We start from the raw sequence: 27,470 nt of genomic DNA on the forward strand, positions 1-27,470 counted from the left end.
CTCTTTTTATAAACCAGTTCAAAATCTGTATCCCCTTACTATTATTGTTATTGTTCTATTATCTACACAAACATGCATTGTGGTCTTGTGCAAATTTTGTGTTCCAAAGGGTTTGTGAATTATTAATTATATTGTTAGTGCAGTATGTGCAGTATGACTGTTGTGTGGAGACTTGCTGTTCTGTGTATTCACAGTCCAACTTGGGGGAAGGCTCCTGCCTTACTGTGTGTCTATGTAAACCTGCACTTCATTTGTGTGTGGCTCCTGGTTTCTTTTTTCTCTCCATGAGCCAAAGTCAAACCATTCACTAAAATATTTTGTAAAGGGGTGTATCTTGTGGTTGTCTGTCTTTGTGTGTTGGCCCTGCGATTGACTGGTGACCAGTCCAGGGTGTACCCCGCCTCTCGCCCGTAGTCAGCTGGGATAGGCTCCAGCTCCCCCGCGACCCTGACGGATAAGCGATATAGAAAATGGATGGATGGATGTATCTTGTGGATGATAATATGCCACTGAACAGTCATAGAAATATTACTGAGCTGCTATACAGGCAGCAATGTGTCTGTATGGTGCTCTCACGTGACTGCGCGTTCCTACTTCCTGCAGAACAGGATGACTTCAGAAAACACAGAAAGAACTAAAGTCAACGGGCTAATTTGTTCTGAAAATAAAATACGACTAAAAATGATCAGCTAACATATAAAGCTTTTGCATTATGAATCCGTTTACTTCTAATCTAGGTATTTCTGTGTTTCCACTTTCACAGTCGGATTTTTACCAATTTGGTACTCTGGAGGTTAGTGAGGACATGATACAGGTGTATCCAGTAGATGGCGGTAATACAACTGTAAACAATATGTAAAATTAAAGCAGAAGAAGATCAGGAAACAGAGGAACTCGGCTAGTGGTCACCCATCATTTTATTGATTACCATTTCGGTGTAAAAGGAAAACAAAACTCAGAACAACCACCCTGATCCGAAAGTACTTAAAATGGCAGGCGAGGAGGAGAGGGGGGTGGTTCGTGTCAAAGTCAAGGTAGGATGCTTAAGGGAACAAATTGCCAACCAGCGTCCGCTAGTTAGCTAGCAACCCCGTTGTTATGTTCAGTGAAATATCTGCTTTATGTTTACAGACTGTCCACCAAGTACACATTAGTGCTGCAAAAAAATGAAACGGCTGTAAAACTGTTTGTAGAGAGCAAGTCTGTGCAGCGGTTACCCGCCTATTATCCCATTTCATTTATCGCCAGCTTATTCGTTGTCGCAGCATGCAATTTAATCAGCTGGAGGCACTAATCGAGAGTTCATCATAATTCTTTATTGTGACTGACTAAGAGGGAGTTAGAACTGACACCTTGACATAAGCCACATGATATCCAAAATAACAATGAACTCACAGTGGACCCGTCTCTCACAGACTTGAGCTGACGTCACCTACATGCTAAGCAAATACGTGCGTGTGTGCGCTGGACGTTTCTTGAAGTGCATGGATGTATTACATCCATGAAGGCCTTTGTGTGGTCTCTGCTTCAGGAAATGGTAAAAATGGGTCAGATTAGAGAGTATATTAAATATCAATCATGCAATTAAATAACATAGTGCTTTCTAAATTGCCCTGTTTAATGTGTACTGTGGAAACACTGATCGGGGGTGTTCAGGGCCAGTAGCAGGTATTTTGAACTGATATATATTTTCATTAAAAAATTAATCTTATTGACAAAATTTAGAATAAGTAGTGATGGAATAGTTTCTTCATATTGTGATATTTTTCAGAAATGTGATGGAGTTCTTCCTGTGGAGTTTCGATCCTTTGCAGTTGATCCTCAGATAACATCACTGGAGGTCCTGCAGCACATACTTATCAGAGCCTTTGATTTGAATGGGTAAGTCATCATCACCTTGACAAAACAGTTTGTATAAAGACTGCATCACATATTTATCAGAGTTTTTTTCTACCAGGCATTACATTATGTGAGCTTTCTCTTTATCTTTCAAACTAGGAAGCGGAATTTTGTGATCAGTTACTTGTCTCGAGATCGCAGTGGTGTTGAAATGTATCTCTCTCTGCTGTCTGACTGGGATTTGGATGTTGCATTTGTGAGTGCAGCCAAACCATATCTACAGCTAAAGATGGACATAAAACCTTTAGAAGACAGTAAGTATGCCAGGGTATCCCAAATGTAACAAAGAAACCCAAAAGCTTAAGGAAAAAATGCATTACTTTGGAGGTCTTAATATGTTACAGAGAACAGAAAGTGTAGGACTCTGTGAAATGCGGTATCTACAGACTGTTTTGATTTTGTGTCATGTATCTTGTAAATGAACCTAAACTCAACACTTTACTGTATGAGTGCAGTCACATGTATTAAGACTTGAAGGAACCAGTTCTTTGCAGCTGGGATTTACACAGATTAGAGTGGGGAAATTTATGCAGTGACATGTTATTATTTACCCACTTCGTTTGACCAACTCATGCTCCTGAAGCCATATATACAGAGGCATTTTGGAATACACTTTTGCACAGAACATGAACTGTGGATTTTGTCCTTCCCTTACAATGGAACAGCAACTAATAATTGACTGTATATAAAGATGGGTGAAAGGAGGGCTCCTCAAAAGCGAACCTAAAATCCCTTGCACCCTGGTGACTGGCTGTAGTACAAGTAAAAACCCTCTATGTTAACAGAGGGGACATAGAAAACTTAACTAAAAATTAACTAACTAAAACACATCACACAGCAAATACATTTTTCATTATAGTTAGTTCTTATCATGCTGATGAATGTTCAAAAAATAATTTTTCAGATAAATTTCATTTTAATTAGTTATTTGATGCTGGGAAGGAGCATCGTGATTGCTCAACAATTGCGTTAGGCAGGAACTACATCTTTCAGATCCATCTCCTGTTAACTACTTCACAGACTGCAGCTCCAAATGATTTGTTAATCCATGAGCTAATGATCCATCATTAGCTGGAGATGGCAGTGCTTGCATCTGGGATATTTTGGCTTCACTTTTGTACTGTGTGAGGAAGTGGAAACGGTTTGTTCAGCTTTACATATGTCAGTGGTTTCAGTGCTCATATAGGCACTTGACTGTTATTTTAGGACAAATTCAAGCTTAGTAGGGAGTATAAAAAATGTTAGACTTGAAATACATGTTTGTTCAGTCTACTCCTTTTTGTTTGTCTGCAGGTCCTGTTATGGAGGACTGGGACATCATAAGCCCCAAAGATGTGATTGGCTCGGAGCAGCTTCTTGTAGAGAGGACAAGGTCTTTGGCATCTGCAGCTGTTCCTTTCACCCAGTCTCTACTGTCCCAGGTTCCTTCAGCTTCTTCAAACTTTCTCATGCAGTCTTCTACTCTATGAGTCAAGATCTTTGCTTATGCACTTGCTTAACTTGTGTTCAGATGGGCCGGACCCTGTCCAGAGTCCAACAGGCATTCAGCTGGTCTTATGTGGAGGAAATCAAGCCATTTAAGCCCCCTCTGAGCGACGCTGAGTTTCACAGTTACCTCAATGGACAGGGCCAGTTGACAAGACCTGAGGAACTCAGACTGCGGATATACCATGGTGGTGTGGATCCGTCATTGCGTAAGGTGTTGAACCTCCCATTATTAAACAAAAAAACAATCTATTCTCTGTTTCTGCTGTTCACACAAAATGTGCTATATGAAATTAGCAATTAAAAATCACGCATCCATATAGAAATTATGTCATTTGTATAATTTGTATTTTTTGACTGTTCATCAATTAATCATCAACTTGTCTGCTGCGTGGTGTTATGTTAGGTTGTTTGGAGATACCTCCTAAATGTCTATCCTGATGGTCTAAGTGGACAGGAAAGAATGGACTACATGAAGAGGAAGACAAGGGAGTATGACCAGCTGAAGAGAGAGTGGACAGCCCGGGTCAGCCTTGAGGACCTTGAATTTATTCGTGGGAATGTTCTTAAAGATGTCCTGAGGACGGACCGGGCTCATCCATACTATGCGGGTTCAGAAGATAGTCCACATTTGACTGCCCTTACAGACCTGCTCACCACATTTGCCATCACACATCCACAGGTGTGTAGAGATGTTTTGTCTGTTATACCTGTTTTTAGTCTGCTCTTAAATGACATGAGACAAACATTCTATGTGAAAGCGAGTATGCTAAATGTTTAGAAATCCAATTAGAGATCACAGGAAAAATATTCAATAATAATGAATGCAAATCAGCATGTTTTAAATAATAAACCCCCCGTCTACACATCATTAGGTGTAGTGTTGAATATTTACATGAAAATTAAGTTAAAAAAAAGTAAAACACAAAGATTTAAGTTATCACCTACAGTAAAAACTATACAGTTTTTCATGGAGAAGAGGTTTAGAAGAGATCCATTTATTTATTTTACTTTATTAAATAAGGACCATGCACAAAAACATTAATCTCTGGAGTAGAATCTAATGGAGTAGCCATGGACCTTAGTGATTCTGGCTATTTTCCACCCAGGACCCAGATCAAAAATGGAACCCAGCAACTGGAACCCAACCCAAAAAATATACTGGCAAGGCAGCACAACACTTAAATCTAAATTCATATATGGTCAGCTATTCCTTTTGAAAGACCTGCTAACCTTCATGCCAAGTTGTTTGTGTATTGGACAAAAGTAGAAATGAGTAACAGAAAGATGAACAACACAGGTGACAAATTTAAGAGTATAGCATTTTAAAAAAAGGAAGGCATGTGGGAACATGTCCACTATCTAAGGATACTAAGTCTCCTTTTACTTGTGTTCCTGCACTGTTACTGACGTTATTGTATTTCACAGTGTTCCTCAATGGTTCCGCTCTTTGTTGCCATACAGTATTAATCGCGAGCAAATGTGGTCAAACCACCAGTGATGTGGTGTACGCATAGAACACATAAAACGTGGATGTAGTCACCATGACATCAACCAAAAGGTTTCTGAAGAGCCATTGTGAAGCTTATTTCACTAATCGCCATCTTGGCAGTGCTGGCCCATCCAAGACTTTACAAAGACTTGGAGGGTGGGTGGAGCTGATTAGAGCTAAATGAAGAGAGGTTGATGACTGCTAGTTATAATTTACAGTTTGCAGTTTTGTTTCAGTTTGAATTTAATTGATGCACTTAAGAAGGACACAAAATATACCAGTCTTAGTGGAATCAAGATTGATGACAAATGAATGTCATTAAAAGCTTCTGTGGATCTCTTACAATGAATTGTACATGATCAGTAGAGCAGTACTAGATAAAAGATAAAAATTACGGATTATTATATTGGCATTATTTACTGAAAGCAACGATTAACATGTACAGAAAGTGATGTGTTCAGCGACAACAGTTAAATAGTCTTGCATTATTTCATGGATGACAGTGGGGTTTGTTGGTTGGTTCTTGAGTGCACATTTTCAAGCACAGGAGGAAATTGATAAATTAGGCCAATGCATAGCAGCATGTGCATGATAAAGGAGGTTCCTCGAACTAAAAGACTACTGTTAATGAGTACTTTTTTCGTTTTCCTGAAATCTGCAAGCCAGATCATGAAAGCATGCATATATCTCCACATGATGTAGAATTCAGTTTTTGTTTGTAAAGTGGAGACCTGTAATTTTGTGTGGATGTGTTGTTTTTCAGATATCATACTGTCAAGGCATGAGTGATATTGCCTCCCCTATACTTGCAGTAATGGACAACGAGGCACATGCCTTTATTTGCTTTTGTGGTATCATGAAACGCTTGGAGGGAAACTTCAGACCAGATGGGCAGCTCATGTCTATTAAGTTCCAGCATCTAAAGCTGCTTCTGCAATACTCGGATCCTGAATTTTACTCTTACCTGGTGTCCCGAGGAGCTGATGACCTCTTCTTCTGCTACCGCTGGCTGCTTCTAGAGCTCAAGCGAGAGTTTGTGTTTGATGATGCCTTGAGGATGCTGGAGGTTACTTGGAGCTCCCTGCCTCCAGATCCTCCTGAAACTGAAGTGGAGCTTCTGGGACTACCATTGGAGACTGATGAAACTATATCCTGCAGAGACAAGGACAAGACAGGAAATTTCTTTGGAGATGATAAGGTACAAAAAGAGAAGCAGCGTAGACGACATATGCTAAGGCCTTCGAGAGAAGAATCAGATGTGAGCAGGAATGCTGTCAAAGAAGAAAAATACGTAGGTGCTGGAAAAGGTAGGGTGGAAAGGCAATGTGATATTCCTAAAGTGACCATGGAAAAGGAAGATTTGCCAACTCCTCCTTTTGAAAGGCAAACTAGTTTTGGAGAGTTTAAATATTATATTTCCCAAAAGGAAGATAGCTTTGATATGGAGGATGCTGAACAGTCACAGGGCATGATTGCTTCAAAGTCAATAACAAATGACCCCAGGCACCTGTCCATAGTTGACAATGAGGAGGACCCAGGAGAGACAACACCTCTTATAAAAACCTGTGACAATGGTTTCTCTCCCATGTCATCAGCACCTCTCTCTAGTGGCCTACCAATCTGGAAAACTGGTTCCACTGTCTCTCCCACATCTTCAGTTTCACCCTCCAGCTGGCCAGCTGCATCTCCAGACTCTTCTCCAAAATCTCCATCCACAGCCAGTGGAAGAGAGGCCTTACCAAGAACTGCCCCAAAAGTAATAACCCCTTCTGCCCAGGTGCTCAGCAGTACAGGAATAAACTTGCCCACAACATCCACAGTAAAAACATCTGTTGTGTCTCCTTCCCCCATTCAGAATCAGTCCCTACTCTCTTCACCCATTTTGTCCTTTGGGAGAGGCCCATCATTGTCTGGCAGCCGGTTATCCTCCAACAATCTCCCTTCACCTGGCAACAACACTCCCAGTTCTTCAAAAGCTGAGACTAACAGCTTCAAACCGTGTTCCCTGCCACCTCCTCAAGAGTTCGGCAAAGGCAATCCCTTCATGCTGTTCTTGTGCCTGTCCATCCTGCTGGAACACCGAGACCACATCATCAAGAACAGCTTGGATTACAATGAGCTAGCCATGCACTTTGATCGCCTTGTGCGGCGGCACAACCTGAGCAGAGTGCTTCAGCGAGCCAAGGCGTTATTTGCAGACTACTTGCAGAGTGAAGTATGGGACTCAGAAGAAGGGGATGAGGTTAGTTCGGACTCCCCTACAACAGCTACTGCTGCTCGTATCTCTTCTTCCACTATCTCTGCCAGGCCCATTTACAGTCCTTTAACATCGCCTCGGTCATCATCTCTGTACTCAGCCTATAACCTTGCAACCACTGTTCCCTCTTCAACACCTCAAGTTTCAGTTTCTGCCACACCCTGACTCGTCATGTATGAACTCCTCAGTAGACTGTGGCCCATTGGAGGTGTCAGTGTTTTTGAGACAGCCTCCAAAATTGAGGCTGAATATATTGTCTGTCAGTGTAATATTACATTTTTTCAAGTTTTTGGTTGTCCATCCTTACAGGGGTGGCTGAGCCCCTAAAGTTGTTGACTGATGAAATATTAAATCCTTTGATTCATGTGTTTGACGGTCAGACACATTGGATGCTAGAGTTTTGCTAGAAACTTTTAAATTTTACCCACTTGGTGCATTTAGCTTGTGTTGCCCACTTTATTAACATTTTTTACAAGCTCATGATATGTCCAATTATCCACAAAGTGTCTTAAAGCAACATTGTGTAACTATTTGACTTTAAAATGAGAACTTCAAAATCATTTTGATAGTACCCTGACTTGTTACAGGGTGAAAGTCACTACAAAGTCTAACATGGGTGAGCAGATAGGATTTCAGTGCGTTACACTATGGCACACACAGCACCGACTGCCACTCATTTTAGTGGAACTGGATTATGAATCATGTTTTATGGCAAAAATGAGTTTGCATGAGTTTGAGTTTGTTTCAGTTTGTCTGAGTCTGAGTTTGCGTCTGATGTTGTATGGCTTTCTTGCCTTAAGTTTCAGTGATTTATGGAGTCTCCTGGTGGACAGCTTTACTCGTTGCAGAAGTAACCCTGTACCTCCTGCTTAGTTAGCACTTTTGGCTGCGCAGCTAGCTTGACTCACTTGATTAAAAGCCAAGTCAGTCCATTTTGATAGAGATTTAGCTGGTAGCATGTTATAGCCAGGTGTTAGAATATTGTTTCTGTTTCAGAGCATGTTAGCTTGACATGCTGCTGTTCAGAGTTGTGTGCAATGCTTGTGCAAACTTTGACTGATACACAGCAACAAATGACTGAGCATGCATGTTTATCTTCAACACATATGTTTGTGAAACATAACATTGTTATGACCTTACTGAGTTTTGTTTATGGTGGACGTGTACATTACATCTGACAGTACAGAAACCTTTATGACAGATTTATGACAGTAGCATTACACTCAGAGACTGTTGGTTTATCAGATTACAAGAAATACACATTTTTACTACAATTGAGAGCATATACAAACAAAAATCAACTTTTCTTCAATGCAAATGCAAAATTTTATTTTCATAATAAAAGAAATTATTAAACTCTACTATTTCCTCTCAAAATAAAGCATCTGGAAAGAGCTACAAATAACAATTAACCGAAAATTAACTGTACACCCAACTTAATCTGACATATTAAAAGCAGGTACAACAGATTTATATAACAATACAAATGTCCGTAGCTTATATAATTTAACAGTATGCTTATAAATTCACCAGGGCTGAAGTAATTTATCAGATTAATGAAGCCCTTTGTTAAACCTGTTCTCTGCTCAGTTTCTGGACCGTGGTTGGGAAGCAGGGTAAATATTCCTCCTGGGCCGAAGCTAATTTGTGCTTTGGGGCTAACCCCTTCACTTCACAAACAGTGGTGAAACAGCACACGGGAGCTCTGTTTGGTCTTGAGAAGTCGTAGCATTTATTTACCGACTGACTGTGGGTTGCACTGGACATTTACAGTCAGCTCCCACTTGTGGCTAACTCTGTGTATAATTGTGCTGAGCTGCACACATGCCATCACTCACTGCTTGCTCTCTGGCTCTTACTTCACCACTAACTCCTTATGCATTCACAAATGTACTGCTCTATCTCTTTAAGGAGCAATGCTACTCTGATAACACTGTGTTTGCAACTATGGAGAATGGTTGATCATCCATAATTTTCCTTGTAATTGGTTTGATCTTTTCACTGCTCATACCAAGAAAAGATGGGACACGCAAGCCAGTAGCCTGTCCCATCTTTTCACTGCTCATACCAAGGAAAGATGGGACAGACTACTGGCTTGCGTCTGACATCGAGCTCTGGATAACTTTTCCTTTGCTAGTGTCTGTTCAGCTGGGTGATGATGTTTTAAGTGCCTGATTAGGTTTATTGTTCCAAACGTTTTGGTTGTAGCTCCCCATGGTTTACTTTGGCCTTACATGTATTACGACTTGCAAGCTTTGTGTCTTTTTCACTAACAGTGAAGAACTTGTTAGTGTAGGCTTGTGATGTTATTGCCTGTGCCACTGTGCATATGACGTGTGCATCTCTAATTTTTACATAACACACCTTTAAGTAAAGCACTCAAGCTTAAACCGTGAGGAAAGTCAAGGTTTAAATGGCTTTTGTTCACAAAGCAGGTCTCAAATGACATTTACAGAAACAAGACTTCTCCACTAAGATCTGTCTGTCATGAAATAAACTGATGACAACACTAAGAAACAAGACAAAGACAGCACACACACTGTCTTTACCCAACCTTTCTGACCTCAACTGACACCATTAACCTTAAATGGTAATTCAGCCGTAAGTATACATACTGTTATGCCAAATAAAGAAAAAAAAGTTGCTAGGTGTTCCCAGAAAGTTTCTTTAGACAAATCACAAAGTGAATTTAGATGTGACGCAGTTACAAATTTGATTATAGGGCATGAATACATGTGAAAAATGCAAGCTGATCCTGGGACACTATAAATCGGCTTGATAAACATACAGAGACGAAAGGAAAACTGCAGTGATATAACTATCAAATTGGTTCGAGGCAGAGCTGAGCAAACAGTTCAAAAACACAATAGGTGTATATGTTGCAGGTTGGCTCTAGCTAACATCTGTAACTTCAGTAGCCTTTTAGGACAGATAAACACAAACCATAGCAGTCGGTGTGATGTGCAAAATTGATTTGCCTTCTGTCTGAACAGACTTTAATGCCCCTAATGCACCAGCATTTATAACAATGAAATCTTAAACTGTTCCATTAGAAATCGCAGTAATCGAAGTAGATTGCAGAGCTTTGTTGTAGAGTTCATCCTTGGTGAACTTTTATATGCAAATTTGCACTGCTGACCAATTCAGACTGCACTGACAGTGCTGACCTCTGAGGAGCAGACTCCAAAACAGAGGAAGCTATAATAACCGCTGTATCTCAGAATCTAATTTTGTATAGCCTGCTCTGTCAGAGTATAAACTTCACAAATGAGATGCAGAATGGTTTGTAGTCCGTAGTTGTTTTGATTTAACTGTGCTAATTTGTTTCAGGAGGAGACACAAGTGAATTCTGCTGTGCCATTTTCTGGTGTCACCAGCTAGTAGCTTTAGTACCTGGTCACAACCAACCCCTCAAGCATTTTGCTCTTTTAGTGACATCTTAACCGCATTTTTTTACCTCAGCACTCCATACATCTGTGATTCAGACACAAGTGTTCCCTACGTAGATCTTAGGGATTCTCTTAAGAGCTGAATAGAGAACACAAATCTGTTGTCCAGCAATAAATTTAATTTTGAATGGTATTTTTGTCATTCCACTGATTCACCAAGCATTACATCCATTCCGAAGATGAAAATTTACTTAATTTTTTGGCTGAACACAACTGGAGAAAATAACCTTGATGATTAAACCAGGCTTATCTCATCTTGGGCATGGGTACTACAAAATTATAACAGAACAACCTCTGGGTGCAGTGTTAAACATGATAGTGATAGACATAGGCATTTACCAGTCGAGTGTGACCCAATTAATGACTTGGGCTCACTGCTGCCTCTGCTAATTCTGCTTGAGTACTCCTTTAAACCCCCCAAAAATCAAGATGGATTGCCTAAACCTGTTCTGTGCCAGTAATAATGTATCAGAAGCAGATTTGCCCATACTTTCTGCTACTCAAAGATTTCTTTTTGTAACATCTATTTCATTTTAATTTTCGTTTTTGTTATTTTAACTACTTTAAAAGTGTCGACTCTTTTATTTTTGAAACTGTTTTGCACACTTTTGCTTTTTGCACTCTATTCTGTTCTTGTGAGCTGCCATGACAAGTGAATTTCCCCGCTGTGGGATCAATAAAGTTCATCTCTCTCTTATGTTGTAAGCTGTACATGAGACAAAATTAATGAGTTCATTTTTTTTATTCTGTAATTTTGTTGCTGTGAGCCTGATAATCTTGACATTTATGCAGTAAGTTAAACAAAACTTTTTAAAGGTTTAATGTTACTTAAATTGATTATAGCAGCTTTGACACTGTATTAGGGCCATAATGGAAAACAAAAAATCTCAATCAGGCTTAATGATGTGACCAGTTTTTGTTTTGCTCTCTCTTTCTTTCTTTCTCTCTCTCTATCAGTCATGCCTTCTTCATTTGGTAATGGGGGATACAGTTCAAGTTGTTCCTTATTTCTAAATCAATTTGCAAATTATGGTTTGATTAATAATCATTTACAGCAAGCATAATACAGGACAAGCAGTGGTGTGATGTGATGAGGTTGATCCAGCCTTGCAAAGTGAAGCAGTGTGGTTACTTGATGCTATTTTCTGATGTTTGTTTCACTCAATTGTGTAACTTAACAGGGAATTCCTCAGAGAGGAGTCTTGTAAATTTGAAAATGTTCACAGAGGGGTTTAATGTTACCTAAAAAAAATTTATATGGTCATAGTGATACATTTTTGTTTGGTTTTATTGTTTTGTTTGTTTTTCAAATGTGGCTCAGCCAGTCACAGTTGAGGACTGACACCTGGTGAACAAATGAGGATATTTATGTTTAAATGTCTCCTTGATACAAGGGTTTCTCTAGTTATAACAGGATGAAGCAATGTCTTATTGATGATACACTGTATCTGCAGGACATACAGTGCATTAAACTACAAGAATAATCAAGCACTGTAGATTGTTTAATACTGTGGTGGGTCATTATATGTCATTTTAGCACTTTGGTTATTGCTGTTTCCCAACGTCTGTTTTTTTGGCTTTGTTGGCTGTATTATGATTTCAAAGAATCCATGAAGATAGATATATGTCTAGATCAGACTGATTTAATGCACAATTGCATGTATTACATATTGACTGTCATTTATATTTGCTGTGCATGGTTTCGTAATGTGATAGACATTACAGACAAGAGGAAGAGGATGTGATGACGTGACATGAACAATGACAAAATAGTGCAACAATCTGACAGAGAAGTGCCTCACTTGTTTGAATCAGTGGGCTTGATTTATATATTTTTCTTAATAACTGTCTGAATTGTGTCATCATGTGAGCTGAGTGATAATTAGTTTAAAGCATTATTGGACAGACATTGTATGTCATTAATGTGAAGGACATCCTGATGTGAGAGGGCGTTGGGGAAGCTGATGAACTGTGACTAACCCGATGCTGTGTTTCTGTGTTTGTCCATGAAAGGAAAAATAAAGCAGCAATTTTTCAGTGGTGTAAAGCAAAGGGACGAAGAGCTGTCCTCAGATGTTAAAAATTCATAGAAATTCATAAACTCAATATTAACACGTTTTCTTTACTGATTTTGTTGAAGGAGTACATCAAATTCAGTATTAGTCACAGCCTTTTTATGACCTCATGGTGAAAACTATCGAAAGTTTAGGTCATTTCCTCACCTCATGATTTACAGTGACAATTTCCTGCATTACCCTCCCTCCTATGTTATTTCACGTAGGGCACCTTACAGCTCAGCAAGTTTGCATAATGTATTCCCTCAACTGAAAAGGTATATTGCTAACAGTGAATATTGTCAGGGAAGCAATTAATGAAAGGGTGGTGGCTTTTATGGTTGATTTCAACTTGAAACTCTGAACATAACCTCCTCTGGACCAGGTCAGGTGTGCAGCATAAGTTGCCATGGTGAGCTAGCCAGGTTAAGGCTCAGCATGCCTCACTAACTCATTGGTCTTGCTTCAGACAGAGTTAGGGAACATATCTTAAAATTGTCCAGTTTGTTGTTTGTTTTCCCAGCGTTGTTTACTTTGACTTTATTTCTTGCATTGAGTGGTGTATATTATAAATTTTCTGTAATGCATTAGGGTGAAAAAAGGTGTGATTCCTCCTCCTTCAAATGGGAAGTCCCTCTTTGATAAGTGCTTCTGTTTTAAGCAGAAAGTAATTTTCATGTCTTTACAGGGATCTTTGTGTTTATTATGGTTATTAGTCTAACATTTGGTTTCACCTGGTACTGTAAATCAGTTTTTAATAACTTATTTAAGAATTAAGGTAATTGGGCTAGCTCATCTGTGAGCTGGTAGTATTTGCGCTTGAAAAAAATGAAAAGGTTTGTTTATCTCATTAAATTATATATCTGCACTTAAGTTAAACTTTTTAATCATACAACACTACAGTGTTACTGATTGTGTATCAGACAGAAAGACGGAAATAAATGCAAGTGATTGAGTGATTGTGTTTTTGAAATGAAACTGCTTCAGCAAAAGTGTGTAGCCCTCGGAAAATGATTTCATGTTATTAATAGTTCTCCGTATTGACATGGTGAAAATACGTACAATTCTTGGTAATATGCTAAATAATGTGTAGAAGTGAAAATGTAGTTGTGTTTGCTAAGTTGACTTTATATTAGATTTACTGTAAGAGTCACCAAACAAGATGTAAAATGAGACAAGGTCACCACAAAAATGATGAGTCCATCAGCAATAAAACACATACAGTCCATCACATGCATCCTGGAGGCTGCAATGTTCGCTACATTACACAATATACAGTCAAGCCTGAAATTATTCATACCCCTGGCAAATTTTGACTTAAAGTTACTTTTATTCAACCGGCAAGTTTTCTCTTGTTTGGAAATGGCTTCTGGAGGACAGAACAATGTACAAGAGGCATCATTGTAAAAGTTTTTATTTACATTTGAACAAAAAGTGGCATGTCCAAAATTATTCATACCCTTTGCAAACTGTCACAGTCTATGGGAAAATCCAAAGTTCTATCCCATTCCAAATAGTCCAAGCTGTTTTAAAGCATCCTAAGTACCCTGATTTATTGGGAACAGCTGTTTTCATAAACTCAACAGGTGAAAAACAGGAGCTCTGCAGTTGGTTGACTGTGCATTGTGGCTGCTCACAAGTCAGAAAAGGGCTATAAGACCATATCTAAAAGTTCCAGTGGCTACAGTGCAAAGTATTATTAAAAAATACAAGACGTTCCGCACTGTGGAAAATCTCAGAGGATGTGGTCGGAAGCCAAAAGTGACACCTGTGCTGGCCGGGAGAGAGGCGAAAAAGAATCCAAGGACCACCATGAAGGCCATCCCGGTGAATCTGGGCTTTTGCTTGGTGGCAACATCTCAAGACAGACAGTCCAATGGACACTGCACACTGCTGGGTTCCACAGACATAGACCAAGGAGGATGCCACTTCTCCAGATAAGGCACACAAAAGCCCGCTTGGCCTTTGCAAAAGCTCATCTGGACAAAGAAGAAGACTTTTGGTCTTCTGTTTTATGGTCACATGAAACAAAAATTGAATTGTTTGGCCACAATGATGTATCCTTCATTTGGCGTGAAAAAGGAGAAGCCATCAACCCTAAGAACACCATCCCCACTGTCAAACGTGGGGGGAACCTAATGCTTTGGGGGTGTTTTTCCAGCCAATGGACCAGGGAACCTAATCACAGAAAACGGCACCATGAAAAAGAGCAATACATCAAGATTTTCAACCACAACATTAAGCAGTCTGCAGAGAAACTTGGCCTTGGGCACCAGTGGACATTTCAGCATGAGAACGACCCAAAACACACACCAAAAGTGTTGAAGAAATGGTTAGCAGACAAAAAACATTAACATTTCACAGTATAACGTTTCACAGCCAGAGTCCTGACTTGAATCCAATTGAAAATCTGTGGAGGCAGCTAAAGATCAGGGCGATGGCAAGGAGACCTGCTCATCGCTAAAGATGAATGGGCAAAAATACCAGTGGAGACATGCAAAAAGCTGGTCAACAATTATCGGAAGCATATGATTGCTGTAATAGCCAATAAAGGCTTTTCTATTGATTATTGAGAAGGGTATGAATAATTTTGATGCAAATGCAATAAGCTGAGAAATCATTTTTTCCAACGATGATGCCTCTTGTACATCATCTTATTATCTTCTGGGAGATGCCTGTGTCATTTCCAAACAAGAAAAAACTTGCTGGTTGAACAAAAGTAACTTCAAGTCAAAATTTGCCAGGGGTATGAATAATTTCAGGTTTGACTGTAAATGTGTCAAGATGGAAGAAATAATAAATGTGCTAATGATTCTGTTGAAAGTCACTCATTAAATCAAAGGTTTACCCTATGTGGAGCATAAATGTGGTCAGTAAATGTCATGACAGTATCCCCATATGATATTTTCATACAGGTGGATATGTTGGTGGCACTAGATAATTGCACTCATACTATGAATGGCACAGAGAAATTAATGTTGAAATCCAGCAATTAGTTTTTGAGGCCTCTTGCTATGGACCAAATTATTAATGGGCAGTGGTGTGAAAGGTACACACATTTATTACTCAAATGGAAGTATAGATACAGGGGTTTAAAAATTGTTTGGTAAAAGCTGAAATACAGAATCAGAATCAGAATTCCTTTATTTATCCCTGAAGGGAAATTCTTTTTCCTACAGACATTGCACTTGCAGTTTTTCCGACCAAGAAAGAAAAGTGAAAGATATAAAAATAGGATAAACAAAAACAAGATAAGTATAAATCTAAAAATGCAGGTATTTACATGTGTTAAAAATCTAAAAATACAGGTAATACAGGTACTGACACAGAATTGCTACTCAAGTTGAAGTACAGAAGTATGGGGTTTGAAAAATACTTTAAAGTATAAAAGTAACTATTCTAAAAATACCAAAAAAATAAGGACAAAACTAGGTGGAAGTCACATCACTATAGCGACTGCGTATTGAGCAGCATCAACAAATAAGATATGATGACCAGCTGTACGCCTAAATATTGTAAGGCATGTAGGCATGGTTTTAAACACACTTTCTTTGAATGTAAATGCATTCCCAAACTTAGCAGCTTAAGTAGCATGAATCTGTGAGGACTAGGGATGTAACAAAATTGAACTGGAACACTGGACTAGCCTTTCCATTGTATTTTTATTATTCAGTATGCTTAATATATATCAATAGCCACCAAACCACTAAGTTTGTTAGACAGTTTCATGCTTATTTAGACTATGTAAGTGTCATTGTTTTGTTGCAGTGGAAAATTATGTTAACACTTAGCAAGAGTTTAACAGGAGTGCTTTAATTCAGTACAGATTCTCCTAGTCATTTTAGGTTGTTAACACCGCCAAAAAGTACTGATATGCAGGAAAAAGTTATATTGTGATACAGCCTACATTTTACCCATATTGTTCAGACCTAGTTACAATCGTTCAGACAAGTTACAAAATGCTTTTGACCCATCTGGTATGATTGTCCATAATAGAACAAATAGAACAGAACAATAAAGACAGGACATAGTATAACAGAAGTATAAGGGGCAGTCGTGGATCAGCGGTTAGGGTGTCGGACCCGTAACCGGTGGATCGCTGGTTCGATTCCCCGTCCCGGTGTCCATGGCTGAGGTACCCTTGAGCAAGGTACCTAACCCCCACTGCTCCCCGGGCGCTGCACGCGGTCGCCCACTGCCCCGGGTTTGCTGTGTGTGTGTGCACGTCACTTGGGTGGGTTAAATGCAGAGAACAAATTTCGTTGGAGTGAGTTCCCTCCAATGACAAAAATATGTCACACACACACACATATCAGTGTGCACAGATTCATGTGTGTGTGTGTATAAGGGCCTACAGCCGTACAGAAAATGAATATGGGCATACAACCAAAGGTTTTGTTGAGCCGCAAAAGCAGCTGATTCTCAAAGTTTCTTGAGCCAATGCATGCCCTTCTTGGCCTGAAGATGAGCCCTGCTACACTAAACAGTCTTTCATAGACTGCTGAGGCTGGGAGTGCAGTGTTAAGTTTATATGATAGTTGACTTGAGTACCTTAACTGTATCACCCGGGCACCTCAGTTAAGCGTTCAACTCTTTGGTACTTTCTTAGGGAGCCCTCTTTCTCAGTGTCGAAGAGAAGTCTTCCTCCTCAGAGGATTGGGAGCCCTCACTGGCATTCTGCTCTGCTTGAGAAGTCAAGTGACTTTTGATATACTCAAGGCCTATGAAATAACAAAAACAAAAATTAGGACAAATCAGACAATATTACAATATTGTAATTACAACCTTGATGACAGTATGATAGATAATCATTTTGATGCAGTTACATGAAGAGGTTTGGCCATCCCCATTTAGGTTTTTGTAAATCATGAACAAAATATCTTCAGTCCTGTTGGATGACTGTCAATGTCAAGTGCACACAGTTCTCAGTATTGTCCTGTCATTACGTACACTCTTTGGTAAATTTTGACCCACAATTTGGATTGTTGATCACTGCTCACTTAAACAGACCAGCTTAATCAGTCTAGGTTAAGGTAAGCTAAGGTTAGTATATTCAGTGGCCACCAAAATCTAATGATCAGGGCCTGGTTTTTCAAAAATAATCCGCTCGGATTTTGGATAATGGATTGGATCAAATCTTTAAAATGGGTTTTTTAGAACCTTTTAGTAGGCTTGGGATCACTTTGATCCAAAAACTCTGGATTATAATGAGCCCGTCAGAAGGGTGGATTCAGCGTGGATTTCAGGCCCAAAATATAATGAAACTTTAAAATTGTATTAAATAATACTATATTTGGATCATGCAGTATAGCCTACAAGATATCCTATTTATTCACAAGATTTTAATTTTATTTGTTCATCCATCAGGCTACATTTTTATTAGGTAGGCTATATATTCAGTCTTTCACTATAGGCCTACAGCAAAGTAGAAAGAGTATGGCCTCATAAAATAATCCCTCAAACAGCTGTCAATATTGACCACAAATGATATATTTAATTCTCTCATTAATTAATGGGTATTCATCACTATCAAAGATATTTTTGTTTTGTTTTTTGATTATTTTTTAGTGATGCATGCAATGATAAAACAGAATAACAAAGCAATGGCAATGGCATCACTGGTTTTTGAAATCCAAAAGAAATCCAAATCAGAAATAGTGTCTAACTATTGTGTCCCTTGTTGCACGTCCGGTTTGCTCGTTCTGGCAGAATGCAGGAGTCTATAGTTCTACATTGTGATTTTCTATCCTATTTGAGCGCTGGTTATCCAGATTTGGCGACCCTGAAAAGTTTCTATCTGCATCAGATTGATCCAATCCGATGTTGTGTTGAAGAACCGGCTCAGAAATAAAATGGGTTACGTGATTATGGATAGCAAAAAGAAAGGATGACCAAATCCAGATTAGTTTTATCCGGATTAAACTTTTTGAAAAACCGGGCCCAGAACATTTTGAAAACTCTGACCGTGTCAAATGCTTGTACACAACATTGGCTTCTGCTTTTGGCATCAGCTGTGGACACCAAATTCAGAAGGTGGCAGGCGCAGTGATGGTGCTTGGGTAGCTGATATTCCATGTAGTCATCTTCGTCCAGTGCCTTGAACGCCTCGTCCGGACCATCATTTGGATTCACTCTTCCTGACTTCCCTATCAGGGCTGCTGAAGTGAACTGTGTGTACCTCTTTAGATGAGTGGGGTGTTTCTTTTGTGAAGAAAAACACGCAAAGGCTGAGATGAGAGCCATATTATTACTCTCAAACCACAAGCTCAGACTAATTAGGACTTCCAGGGTATAAAATGTCATACTTGGCTCAAGCAAGCTTGGCTCAAGTAGCTACCAGTTTCACTGGCCTAAGCAATATGTTGAGCAGACCAGAATATCACCACAGTTTAAAATTGTTTTAGGACAATGCATTGCAAACAAGCTGTATTGACTAGTTGGTGGTAGTATACAAATAGCCTCGAAAGCACTGAAAAAACTAAAAACCTTTAAAGTTTGTCACGTGTGGAGGAGATGTATTCCGTACAAACCCATAGGAAGTCTGAATGGTATATGTTATTACTCCTTATCGAATCTGGATGGCGCTACAGCTTGGACGTTTTTTTAAACGACGAGAATTCCAAAATAGGACTAAATGAAAGGAAACACGTGTAACGAGACTGTTTTCAAAATGTAACGAATAGAAGTAAAAAGTAGGCAGAAAAATAAATAGTGGAGTAAAGTAGTATTTGCACTTCGTTACTTGACACAAGACAAGACAACTTTATTTGTATAGCTCATTTTTACAAGAAGTTTGTCTCAAAGGGCTTTACATAGCATCATAGCAACATCCTCTGCCCTTTTGACCCTGGGTGGAAAAACTCCCAGAAAAAACCTTTAACAGGAAAAAATGGAAGAAACCTCAGGATGAATAACAGAGGAGGGATCCCTCACCCAGGACGGGCAGGTGTGCAATGGGTGTTGTACAGGCAGGAAAGCAGTTAACAACATGAGAATGACATTACTAAAAAGACAAATAAAGCAAAATCTCAACTCATAAAAATTTTAAATTTTCATGTGATTCATCTGTTCAGTTTCACTTTTGATACCACTTCAATATGGGGGCAGTCGTGGATCAGCGGTTAGGGTGTCGGACCCGTAACCGGTGGATCGCTGGTTCGATTCCCCGTACCGGTGTCCATGGCTGAGGTACCCTTGAGCAAGGTACCTAACCCCCACTGCTCCCCGGGCGCTGCACGCGGTCGCCCACTGCCCCGGGTTTGCTGTGTGTGTGTGCACGTCACTTGGGTGGGTTAAATGCAGAGCACAAATTTCGTTGGAGTGAGTTCCCTCCAATGACAAAATATGTCACTTTCTTTCTTCTTATATGATTTTTACATTTCACAAGACTGAAATTATAATTATGAAATTATAATGAAATGCTGTATCATTCATGTATTTTGGGCGGCACGGTGGTGCAGTGGTTAGCACTGTCGCCTCATAGCAAGAGGGTTCCAGGTTCGAATCCCGGTCTGGGCCCTTCTATGTGGAGTTTGCATGTTCTCCCTGTGCCTGCGTGGGTTTTCTCCGGGTACTCCGGCTTCCTCCCACAATACCAAAAACATGCACATTAGGTTAATTGGCTACTCTAAATTGCCCCTAGGTGTGAGTGTGAGAGTGTGTGGTTGTTTGTCTTTGTGTGTTGGCCCTGCGATTGACTGGCGACCAGTCCAGGGTGAACCCCGCCTCTCGCCCGTAGTCAGCTGGGATAGGCTCCAGCTCCCCCGCGACCCTGACTGATAAGCGGTATAGAAAATGGATGGATGGATTCATGTATTTTTCATGTTCTGTTGAAAACCACTATCCTATCAATTCAATTCAGTTCAATTTCGGCCCGACACCACTGTCAATGGGATATGTCAACCTTATTGTAAGGCTATAAATGACAATATCAAGGTGAAAGCATACTCAGACTTACCTCAGAAAATTGCAGGCCAAATACCCCTCCAGGTGGAAGGCTCAATACACAGGACCCAAAGGATTCAACATTCCTGTGCTAGTCACCACAAAATAGCCCCAGAGGTCCTGTGTCCCTTCCCTGGGCATCCAGGTTAAAGTTTTTAATGTTGCTGATTGGTGTAGGCGTCCAGTCAAAACACTAGATGATTTAAAATGGAAAAAACATGAGATTGTTTGGTGTGCTAGAACAAACTAAAACTTAATGCAATAAAAACATATTTAGAATAAAAACATTCACCTGAGATAACAGCCACGCAAATTGAATTGTTTTCACACTGTCAAGCTTTGCAAAAATAGTTCTCAGAACATACCTATAGACACAAATTACAAGCAGCACAACACACTTTGCATGCTCACAAGTGATGGTAGGTGGAACTGCATTTTTCTGTGATCTGTGATTTGGGTATTAACAATTTTTGACGTGTTATGTAGTCCCACTGAGGTTTACCAAATGTCGAGAATGCTTAAGCAACACTTTGTAACTTGTGTGATAGTATAACAAAACCGCACCTGCCGGAGAATCCTCATCCTACATCCTCTTGGTGGCGGTAATAGACGCTTTAACCTCAAGAAAGTAAAGAAGAAGAAAGGTTACATTCTCACACTTCCGATTCCGGGTCATTATATACTTCACAAAACAGGGGCAATGTTATCCCGACTTTTACGGTTTGGGCCCGTGTTTTCACGGTCTAATGCACCGGCTCGGTTCGTCTCCCAGTCAAAACCGACCGGTGCTGGTTCGACCGCTGTGACTGAGGTGCACCCCGCAGCAGGGAAGGCTGGACACGGAGAGGTCAGTCAGTATGTCAAGGTGAGTTCCTCTCCATTTCTAGTCTAAGCAAACACCTTCATAAATCGTTTACTGTTGGAATAAAACTTAGATTTATGTCACATACAAAGATATGCAGAAAATGACCCAACCATTCGGTCAAAACATGCTCTAAATTGCATTATATTGCGCATCATATATTACAACGTAGATGCGCCATGAACTGTATCAGCTAGCTACCTAGCGTCAGCTACTACAGTAAACTGAGGCTACATACAAATCCACATTTTTGCTTTTGGTTGGTGTAAATCCAGAACAGTGGGTGCCTCTTCTAAATCAATTTAGGTTAACTCTAACTCCCAATTTGGGTCTGAAACATAACGTTCCCCATTCTCAAGAGAGGCTCAACAATTGGATTTTGATTAATTTGATTAGTGTTTCAAGAAAATCAGTTGACAGCTATTTGATTGACATTTCATTAATCCTCAATTTTCAAGCATAATTGTCAAGCATCCTAGTAGTAGTGTCCTAGTTTTAGCTTCTTAAATGAAAAATTTTCTGCTTTTCTTTGTCATGCTTGATGGCAAATAATGTATGTCTTGTTATTGAACTGTTGGTTTGACCATATAAGCAGTCTGAACACGTCACTTTGGATTCTGGGAAATTGTGATAAGCATTTTTCCACAACATTTTGCAAATTGATCCATTAATATTGAAAGTAATTGACAGATTAATCAATAATGGAAGTAATTGTTAGTCCCAACCTTAATTGTAACTGTTAATTTATAAATAATGTAAATGTTATTTTAAATGGTGCAGATGACAATTGTTAACTAAGCACAAATATAACATTAATGGCTATAATAACATTACCCTATTCTGTCAGTATGTAATATAATTGGCAACAGTTGCAACATTGAGTCAATAAGAATAGATCAGCATCAGCTGGTCCTGTCTGATTCTAACACAAATGTAAAATGAAAAACTGGGAAAAAAATTGAAAATATGGTGTTTTACTATTAATCTTATTAATTTCTCTGACGTTTTCACACAGTGAAATCACAGTGTCATTGTCTGAAGTGTGCTTGAGGCCCCTGGAGAACTTCATGAATTGTGGATTTGAACCACCCTTGGCACTGCCATGAATCCAGAGATCTGTAATTTTGTTTTTGTCAGTAAATAACTGACAAGTTGGACACAAAGACACACATACTCAAAAATAACCAAAATAAGAGGAAAGAAAGCAAAATATAGAAAATGTTTTATGACTGCTTAAAAGAAGATACAGTTACTGCAGATCTCAGGTCATCATTTGCATTTGTTGCCTTGTACTTACTACATGTGTAATGACAATAAAGTTGAATCTGATCTAATCTAATATAATCAAATCAGGCAGTTTGCTCCAGAAAAGAACACCATAGTGACTAAATGCATCCTTGGCTGATTTACTTCTGATTCTGGGTACATTCTGGGTACATTCTGGTGCCCAATACGTAAACTACAGAGGCCAGAGGTTGAACCACCGACCTTCCAATCAGTGGACGACGCACTCTACCTTCTGAGACACAGCTGAACAGAAAAGAATACATGCATACCTGTTTTTTCTTTGTTACGTTGTAGAAGGTTTTGAGACATCCAGTGTTTGTATGATCAGTCTCGTGTTATTCCACTGTGTAATGCGTTTGAGATCAGAGTTGTCATACTCGGTGTGCTCTGATTGTTCCAAGGCATCATGGGACTGATAGTGGATGGTTAACAACAACAGTAACTTTTTTTTACACAGAAAATAGATAAATAATCATGCAAAAAATTCAGCGTTGCATTTATCATACTGGATATTTTACAAAGTTTCCAAAAAGACACTGCAGTTCAAGGCTGGATTACGAAAGGATATGATCACACCTAACGGCACTATGGTATTGTTAGCCTTTTCTGCTTAGCTTCCATACCTTACTTCACTTTTCTAGCAGTTGTTAAATGTAGTTGTAGTTGTGAAAACAGCTGAGACATTTCTTTGACTGCAACCTTTATTAACTATAGACTGAAGCCTATCCTGAACATTTACTGCCAGATTGACATTTCACTGCGAGCTACCCTTTTCCTTTGCTCTGCTTGTACTCACTCTCTCAACAAGTCACTTCACAGTAAGAAAAAATCCATACCATGTCCTGCATACAGCTGTGTATCATCATCGTAAGATTGATAGGATACATTGACATTCTGATGATACCAAGAAGGGGGTCATGATTGAAGGTATTCAGTGGTTAGCACCATCACCTCATATGCACTGCCCCTGGAGTTGTTTCCTGTTCCTCGGGACTAGGTTAAATGGAGAGAAGTTGTTCAGAATCAGAATCAGAATTCCTTTATTTATCCCTGGAGGGAAATTCTTGTTCTTACAGACATTGCACATGCAGTATTCCCGACCAAGAAAGGAGAAAAGTACGGAGTATAAAATATAGGATAAACAATAAAGATAGGATAAACAAAAACTAAAATCTCAAAGTACAGGTATTTACAAAAACTGTATTCAATTTTTTTAAGAAAATTTAAAATGCAGGTATGTACATGTGTAGAAAACCAATATATACATTGTATATATAAAGTGAGTGTGCCCGTCACAGTGCTGAGTTTAGCAGTTTGATGGCGACAGGCAGGAATGATTTCCTGTGTCGCTCTGTGTTGCATCGTGGGAATATGAGTCTTTTGCTGAACGACCTCCTGTAGCTGATCAGCACATTGTGGAGAGTTTGAGAGGGAAAGTCCAGTATAGTTCTTATTTTGGACAACATCCTCCTCTCAGACACCACTGTCAGAGAGTCCAGTTCCTCTCCCACAACATGGTGGCCTTCTTTATGATTCTATTGAGTCTGTTAGTGTCCCTCACCCTCAGGCAGCTGCCCCAGCAGGCAACAGCATATGTGATGCTGTGTGATGACTCATAGAACATCCTCAGCATCGTCCTGCAGATGTTGAAGGACCTCAGCCGCCTCAGAAAGTAGAGGCGGCTCTGGCCCTTTCTGTAGACCATGTCCACGTTCTTGCACTAGTCCAGTTTCATTACATTGTACTGAGTATGTAACAAATAGAGATGAGTCTTCACAGCTAGAGGCTAAATTGAGCAGTGCCATTTTTAAGGCACATGTAAAGGCAATCTTGTAGAGATTTTACAATCTGCCTGCTGCTATTGATATTGGCTCGGATCAACCCAGGCAAAGGACAATCTGACTGACCAGTAGAGACAGAAGAATAAGACTTACAAAGCCTGTCGGGTCTCTGGAGTGGTTTAGAACAGTATATGGCAATAACTGTCCTGTTTTGATCTAGTCAAAAAAGAGACTGAAAACATGTCAGTAAAACAACTTGTAGGTCTGTCCTGTATTGGATGCCTTCAATATATAATTTATCCCTTTTTTGTTTTGCTAGAATCCAGATTACCATGGTTTCTCCATTGACCCTGAGGTGGATGTGTGGACCATGAAACTGGCCTTCTTCTTTGGCATCTCGTTGGCTCTTGTTGTTGGAGGAACATATATCTACTATTTACCAGACCATGGGTGAGTTCTCAGTTCTTCATCTTTTCATATCTGCCATCATGTTTGTTTTCAAATATAATATGAAATTTTGTCCCATACCATAGTGAAAATTCTGCTAAGCTGCGGTTTTCTGACAGTGGGCAGAATATAAAATGTCATGCCATAATCTGTCCACCATATTCATTCAGTGTTACTAACACTACCAATGAGTGGCATTTATATGTTGGAACTTAACAAACTGCTCAGTCCATGCTGATAGAAAATGTGAGCTATCACTCTAGCTTTCCTCAAACTCAAAATTCCGTCAAATTTATTTATATATACAAAAAGCCTGTGAATATTCTCATTCATCCAGGTCATGGTTATCTCAAGGGAATTCAATCGAATGCAACTGGACTTAGTTATTTGTCTTTGAAGACGTTTCACCTCTCATCCAAGAGGCTTCATCAGTTCATGCTCGCTTGACTAGGCTGGGACTAGTCCCAATTTCCTTGAGATTATATATACAAATCACCACAGTGATTATCTCATGACATTTTCCAAATAGAGCAGTTCTAGATCATACTCTTTAAAGTTAGTCTTTAATACAGAAAGACTGAATAATCCCCCATGAGCAAGGACTTGGCAACAGTAGTGAAGAAAAACTTCCTTTTAGACAGCAAAAACCTTGGAGCACATACTGGCTCTTGGTGGGTGGTCATCTGACCGGAGAGAGTGAGAGTGCAAATGAAGCAGGAAGACAGAGATTAGTAATAATAATAATAATATTCCTCACACCCAAATTTACCATTGCTTTATCTTTTTGTAAACACTTAATCATTAAATCAGCCTTATGTTAATACATGTCTGTGTGTACATCTATGATATAATGTATGTAGGGCTGTGGCCACATTAACGCGTTAAGGTATTAGGGCTGGGCAAGTCAATACATTATTAATTAATGCCAACAATTATTATTTTTTATTTTATCGCACATTAACACAGTTTTTTTTAGTGAGCAAGTGAGCAATGGTTAGATAGCTAGTGAGCATCGGACTTTAAAAATAATTATTATAATAAAAACAACTATGCAATAAAATAATTGTCGGCGTTAATTAAAATTGCACAGCCCTAATTTAATGCAGATCTTAATATGAATGAATTTATTCTCACCACTACTAGTGACTACTAAATGTCACCATTAACCACCCAACATGAATTCTGTTAACAGAATAAACCAGTCAGCCCTTGGATCAGTTGACATGCAGGCGATTCCTACCTTGCTGAGTCTTGCAGTTGGAGGAGAGCAACTGACTTTTTTCAGCCATTTGGCTCAAAAACAGTTGCCAACTTGATGTCACGAGATTAGCATGACATCAAGTTGACGTCAGAGCAAGTGAAATCAAGTCAGAAATCTACCCGGCATGCATTGGGCAATGATTGATTCTCCACAGGGCTGGCTCATCTTAAACGAGCCTGGTTTCACTCCTTTCTTTTCTCTCTTCCTTTGTATCTTCTCTTGTGTGTGTGTGTGTGTGTGTGTGTGTGTGTGTGTGTGTGTGTGTGTGTACGCACTCATGCATGCGTATTTGTTTCAGCATGCGGCAGTGGGCCAGAAGGGAGGCAGAACGTGTGATCCAGCAGAGAGAGAAAGAAAATCTTCCTCTCATTGATGAGAACTACTATGATCCAAACAAAATTATTGTGCCTGCAGCTGGAGAAGCATAGGATGTTCAACATCTACTTGCTGTATTTCATGTTTATTGTATTTCGCTGTGATAGAATAAATGATGTAATTAATTATTATGTGTGGACAACAATTTTTTGAAACAACAGTCTAAATAAGAAACTTGTATTTTTTACATTGGCAATCCTGATAAAACATGAACCCAAATGGAAAAAAGTGGACATGAAATGAGTAACTTATACCATGTACCATACACAATATACACTGTTTATATTTTTATCATGGTACCTCTTCAGGTCACAGGTGATCACAGTCATAAAGAGAGTTTAAAATGCAGCTTGCTGTCTGAGTATGTGGAAATGTGGGTTTCTGTTTTACTGCCCATCGTCCTTAACAAGTCTGTGTAGAAGCTTTTGTCAGTTGCCCTTTATCCATGATTTATTCCATCCTTGCCACATTGAAGCACAAATGTAATCGATGCTCGAGTTGCTCAAATCTTTGGCAAAAATAATACACTGTAAACGGAAAACAAATAATTCTAAGTTTACACAATAATGTTCTATGCCAGAAAATGTACGTAACTGAATTTACACTTTGAGTAAAAATGTAATAAACCAAATAGTCTAATAAGATATCCTGACATGAGAGAGTAACATTTTCACTGATAAACCTCATTACATTATTAATTTATTACAGGGACGTGCAACAATATTCTGCTTTAATTGTTAGTTGAATTTAATTTAGTTTAATTAGGGTGACAAGAGTTCTAATCTACTGAGACGAAGTTACGCTGATTATTAATGTTACTTGAATGTATAGACTGCGTTGATGTTACTTATTGGACTCACATTGCTAAAATTGTTAC

The 27,470-nt window shown here is 39.2% G+C and overlaps 2 protein-coding genes across 2 annotated transcripts; both read left to right on the plus strand.

The window, feature by feature from the left end:
* The first annotated feature begins 693 nt into the window (after nucleotides 1-693).
* tbc1d25 (TBC1 domain family, member 25) lies at nucleotides 694-9,938 on the plus strand. The gene is made up of 7 exons (XM_046396777.1): nucleotides 694-1,034; nucleotides 1,772-1,881; nucleotides 1,999-2,153; nucleotides 3,193-3,320; nucleotides 3,410-3,598; nucleotides 3,791-4,066; nucleotides 5,640-9,938. Exons 1-7 carry the CDS (start codon nucleotides 990-992, stop codon nucleotides 7,296-7,298), a joined length of 2,562 nt encoding a protein of 853 aa, XP_046252733.1. The 5' UTR covers nucleotides 694-989; the 3' UTR covers nucleotides 7,299-9,938.
* An 11,282-nt stretch (nucleotides 9,939-21,220) lies between these two features.
* On the plus strand, nucleotides 21,221-26,719 carry ndufb11 (NADH:ubiquinone oxidoreductase subunit B11). The gene is made up of 3 exons (XM_046395853.1): nucleotides 21,221-21,445; nucleotides 24,830-24,960; nucleotides 26,517-26,719. Exons 1-3 carry the CDS (start codon nucleotides 21,281-21,283, stop codon nucleotides 26,644-26,646), a joined length of 426 nt encoding a protein of 141 aa, XP_046251809.1. The 5' UTR covers nucleotides 21,221-21,280; the 3' UTR covers nucleotides 26,647-26,719.
* Nucleotides 26,720-27,470: the final 751 nt, after the last annotated feature.

This window comes from Scatophagus argus, chromosome 8 (genome assembly GCF_020382885.2).
Source record: "Scatophagus argus isolate fScaArg1 chromosome 8, fScaArg1.pri, whole genome shotgun sequence".
In the NCBI taxonomy this organism is placed as follows: domain Eukaryota; kingdom Metazoa; phylum Chordata; class Actinopteri; family Scatophagidae; genus Scatophagus; species Scatophagus argus.

Bases quoted from the DNA above. Each gene is read 5' to 3' on its own strand.
- tbc1d25 (XM_046396777.1), top strand. From the start codon at position 990: ATGGCAGGCGAGGAGGAGAGGGGGGTGGTTCGTGTCAAAGTCAAG. The intron at 2,154-3,192 runs GTAAGTATGCCA...GTTTGTCTGCAG, and splicing joins CATAAAACCTTTAGAAGACA to GTCCTGTTATGGAGGACTGG. The intron at 3,321-3,409 runs GTTCCTTCAGCT...ACTTGTGTTCAG, and splicing joins CCCAGTCTCTACTGTCCCAG to ATGGGCCGGACCCTGTCCAG.
- ndufb11 (XM_046395853.1), top strand. From the start codon at position 21,281: ATGTTATCCCGACTTTTACGGTTTGGGCCCGTGTTTTCACGGTCTAAT. The intron at 21,446-24,829 runs GTGAGTTCCTCT...TTGTTTTGCTAG, and splicing joins AGGTCAGTCAGTATGTCAAG to AATCCAGATTACCATGGTTT. The intron at 24,961-26,516 runs GTGAGTTCTCAG...TATTTGTTTCAG, and splicing joins TACTATTTACCAGACCATGG to CATGCGGCAGTGGGCCAGAA.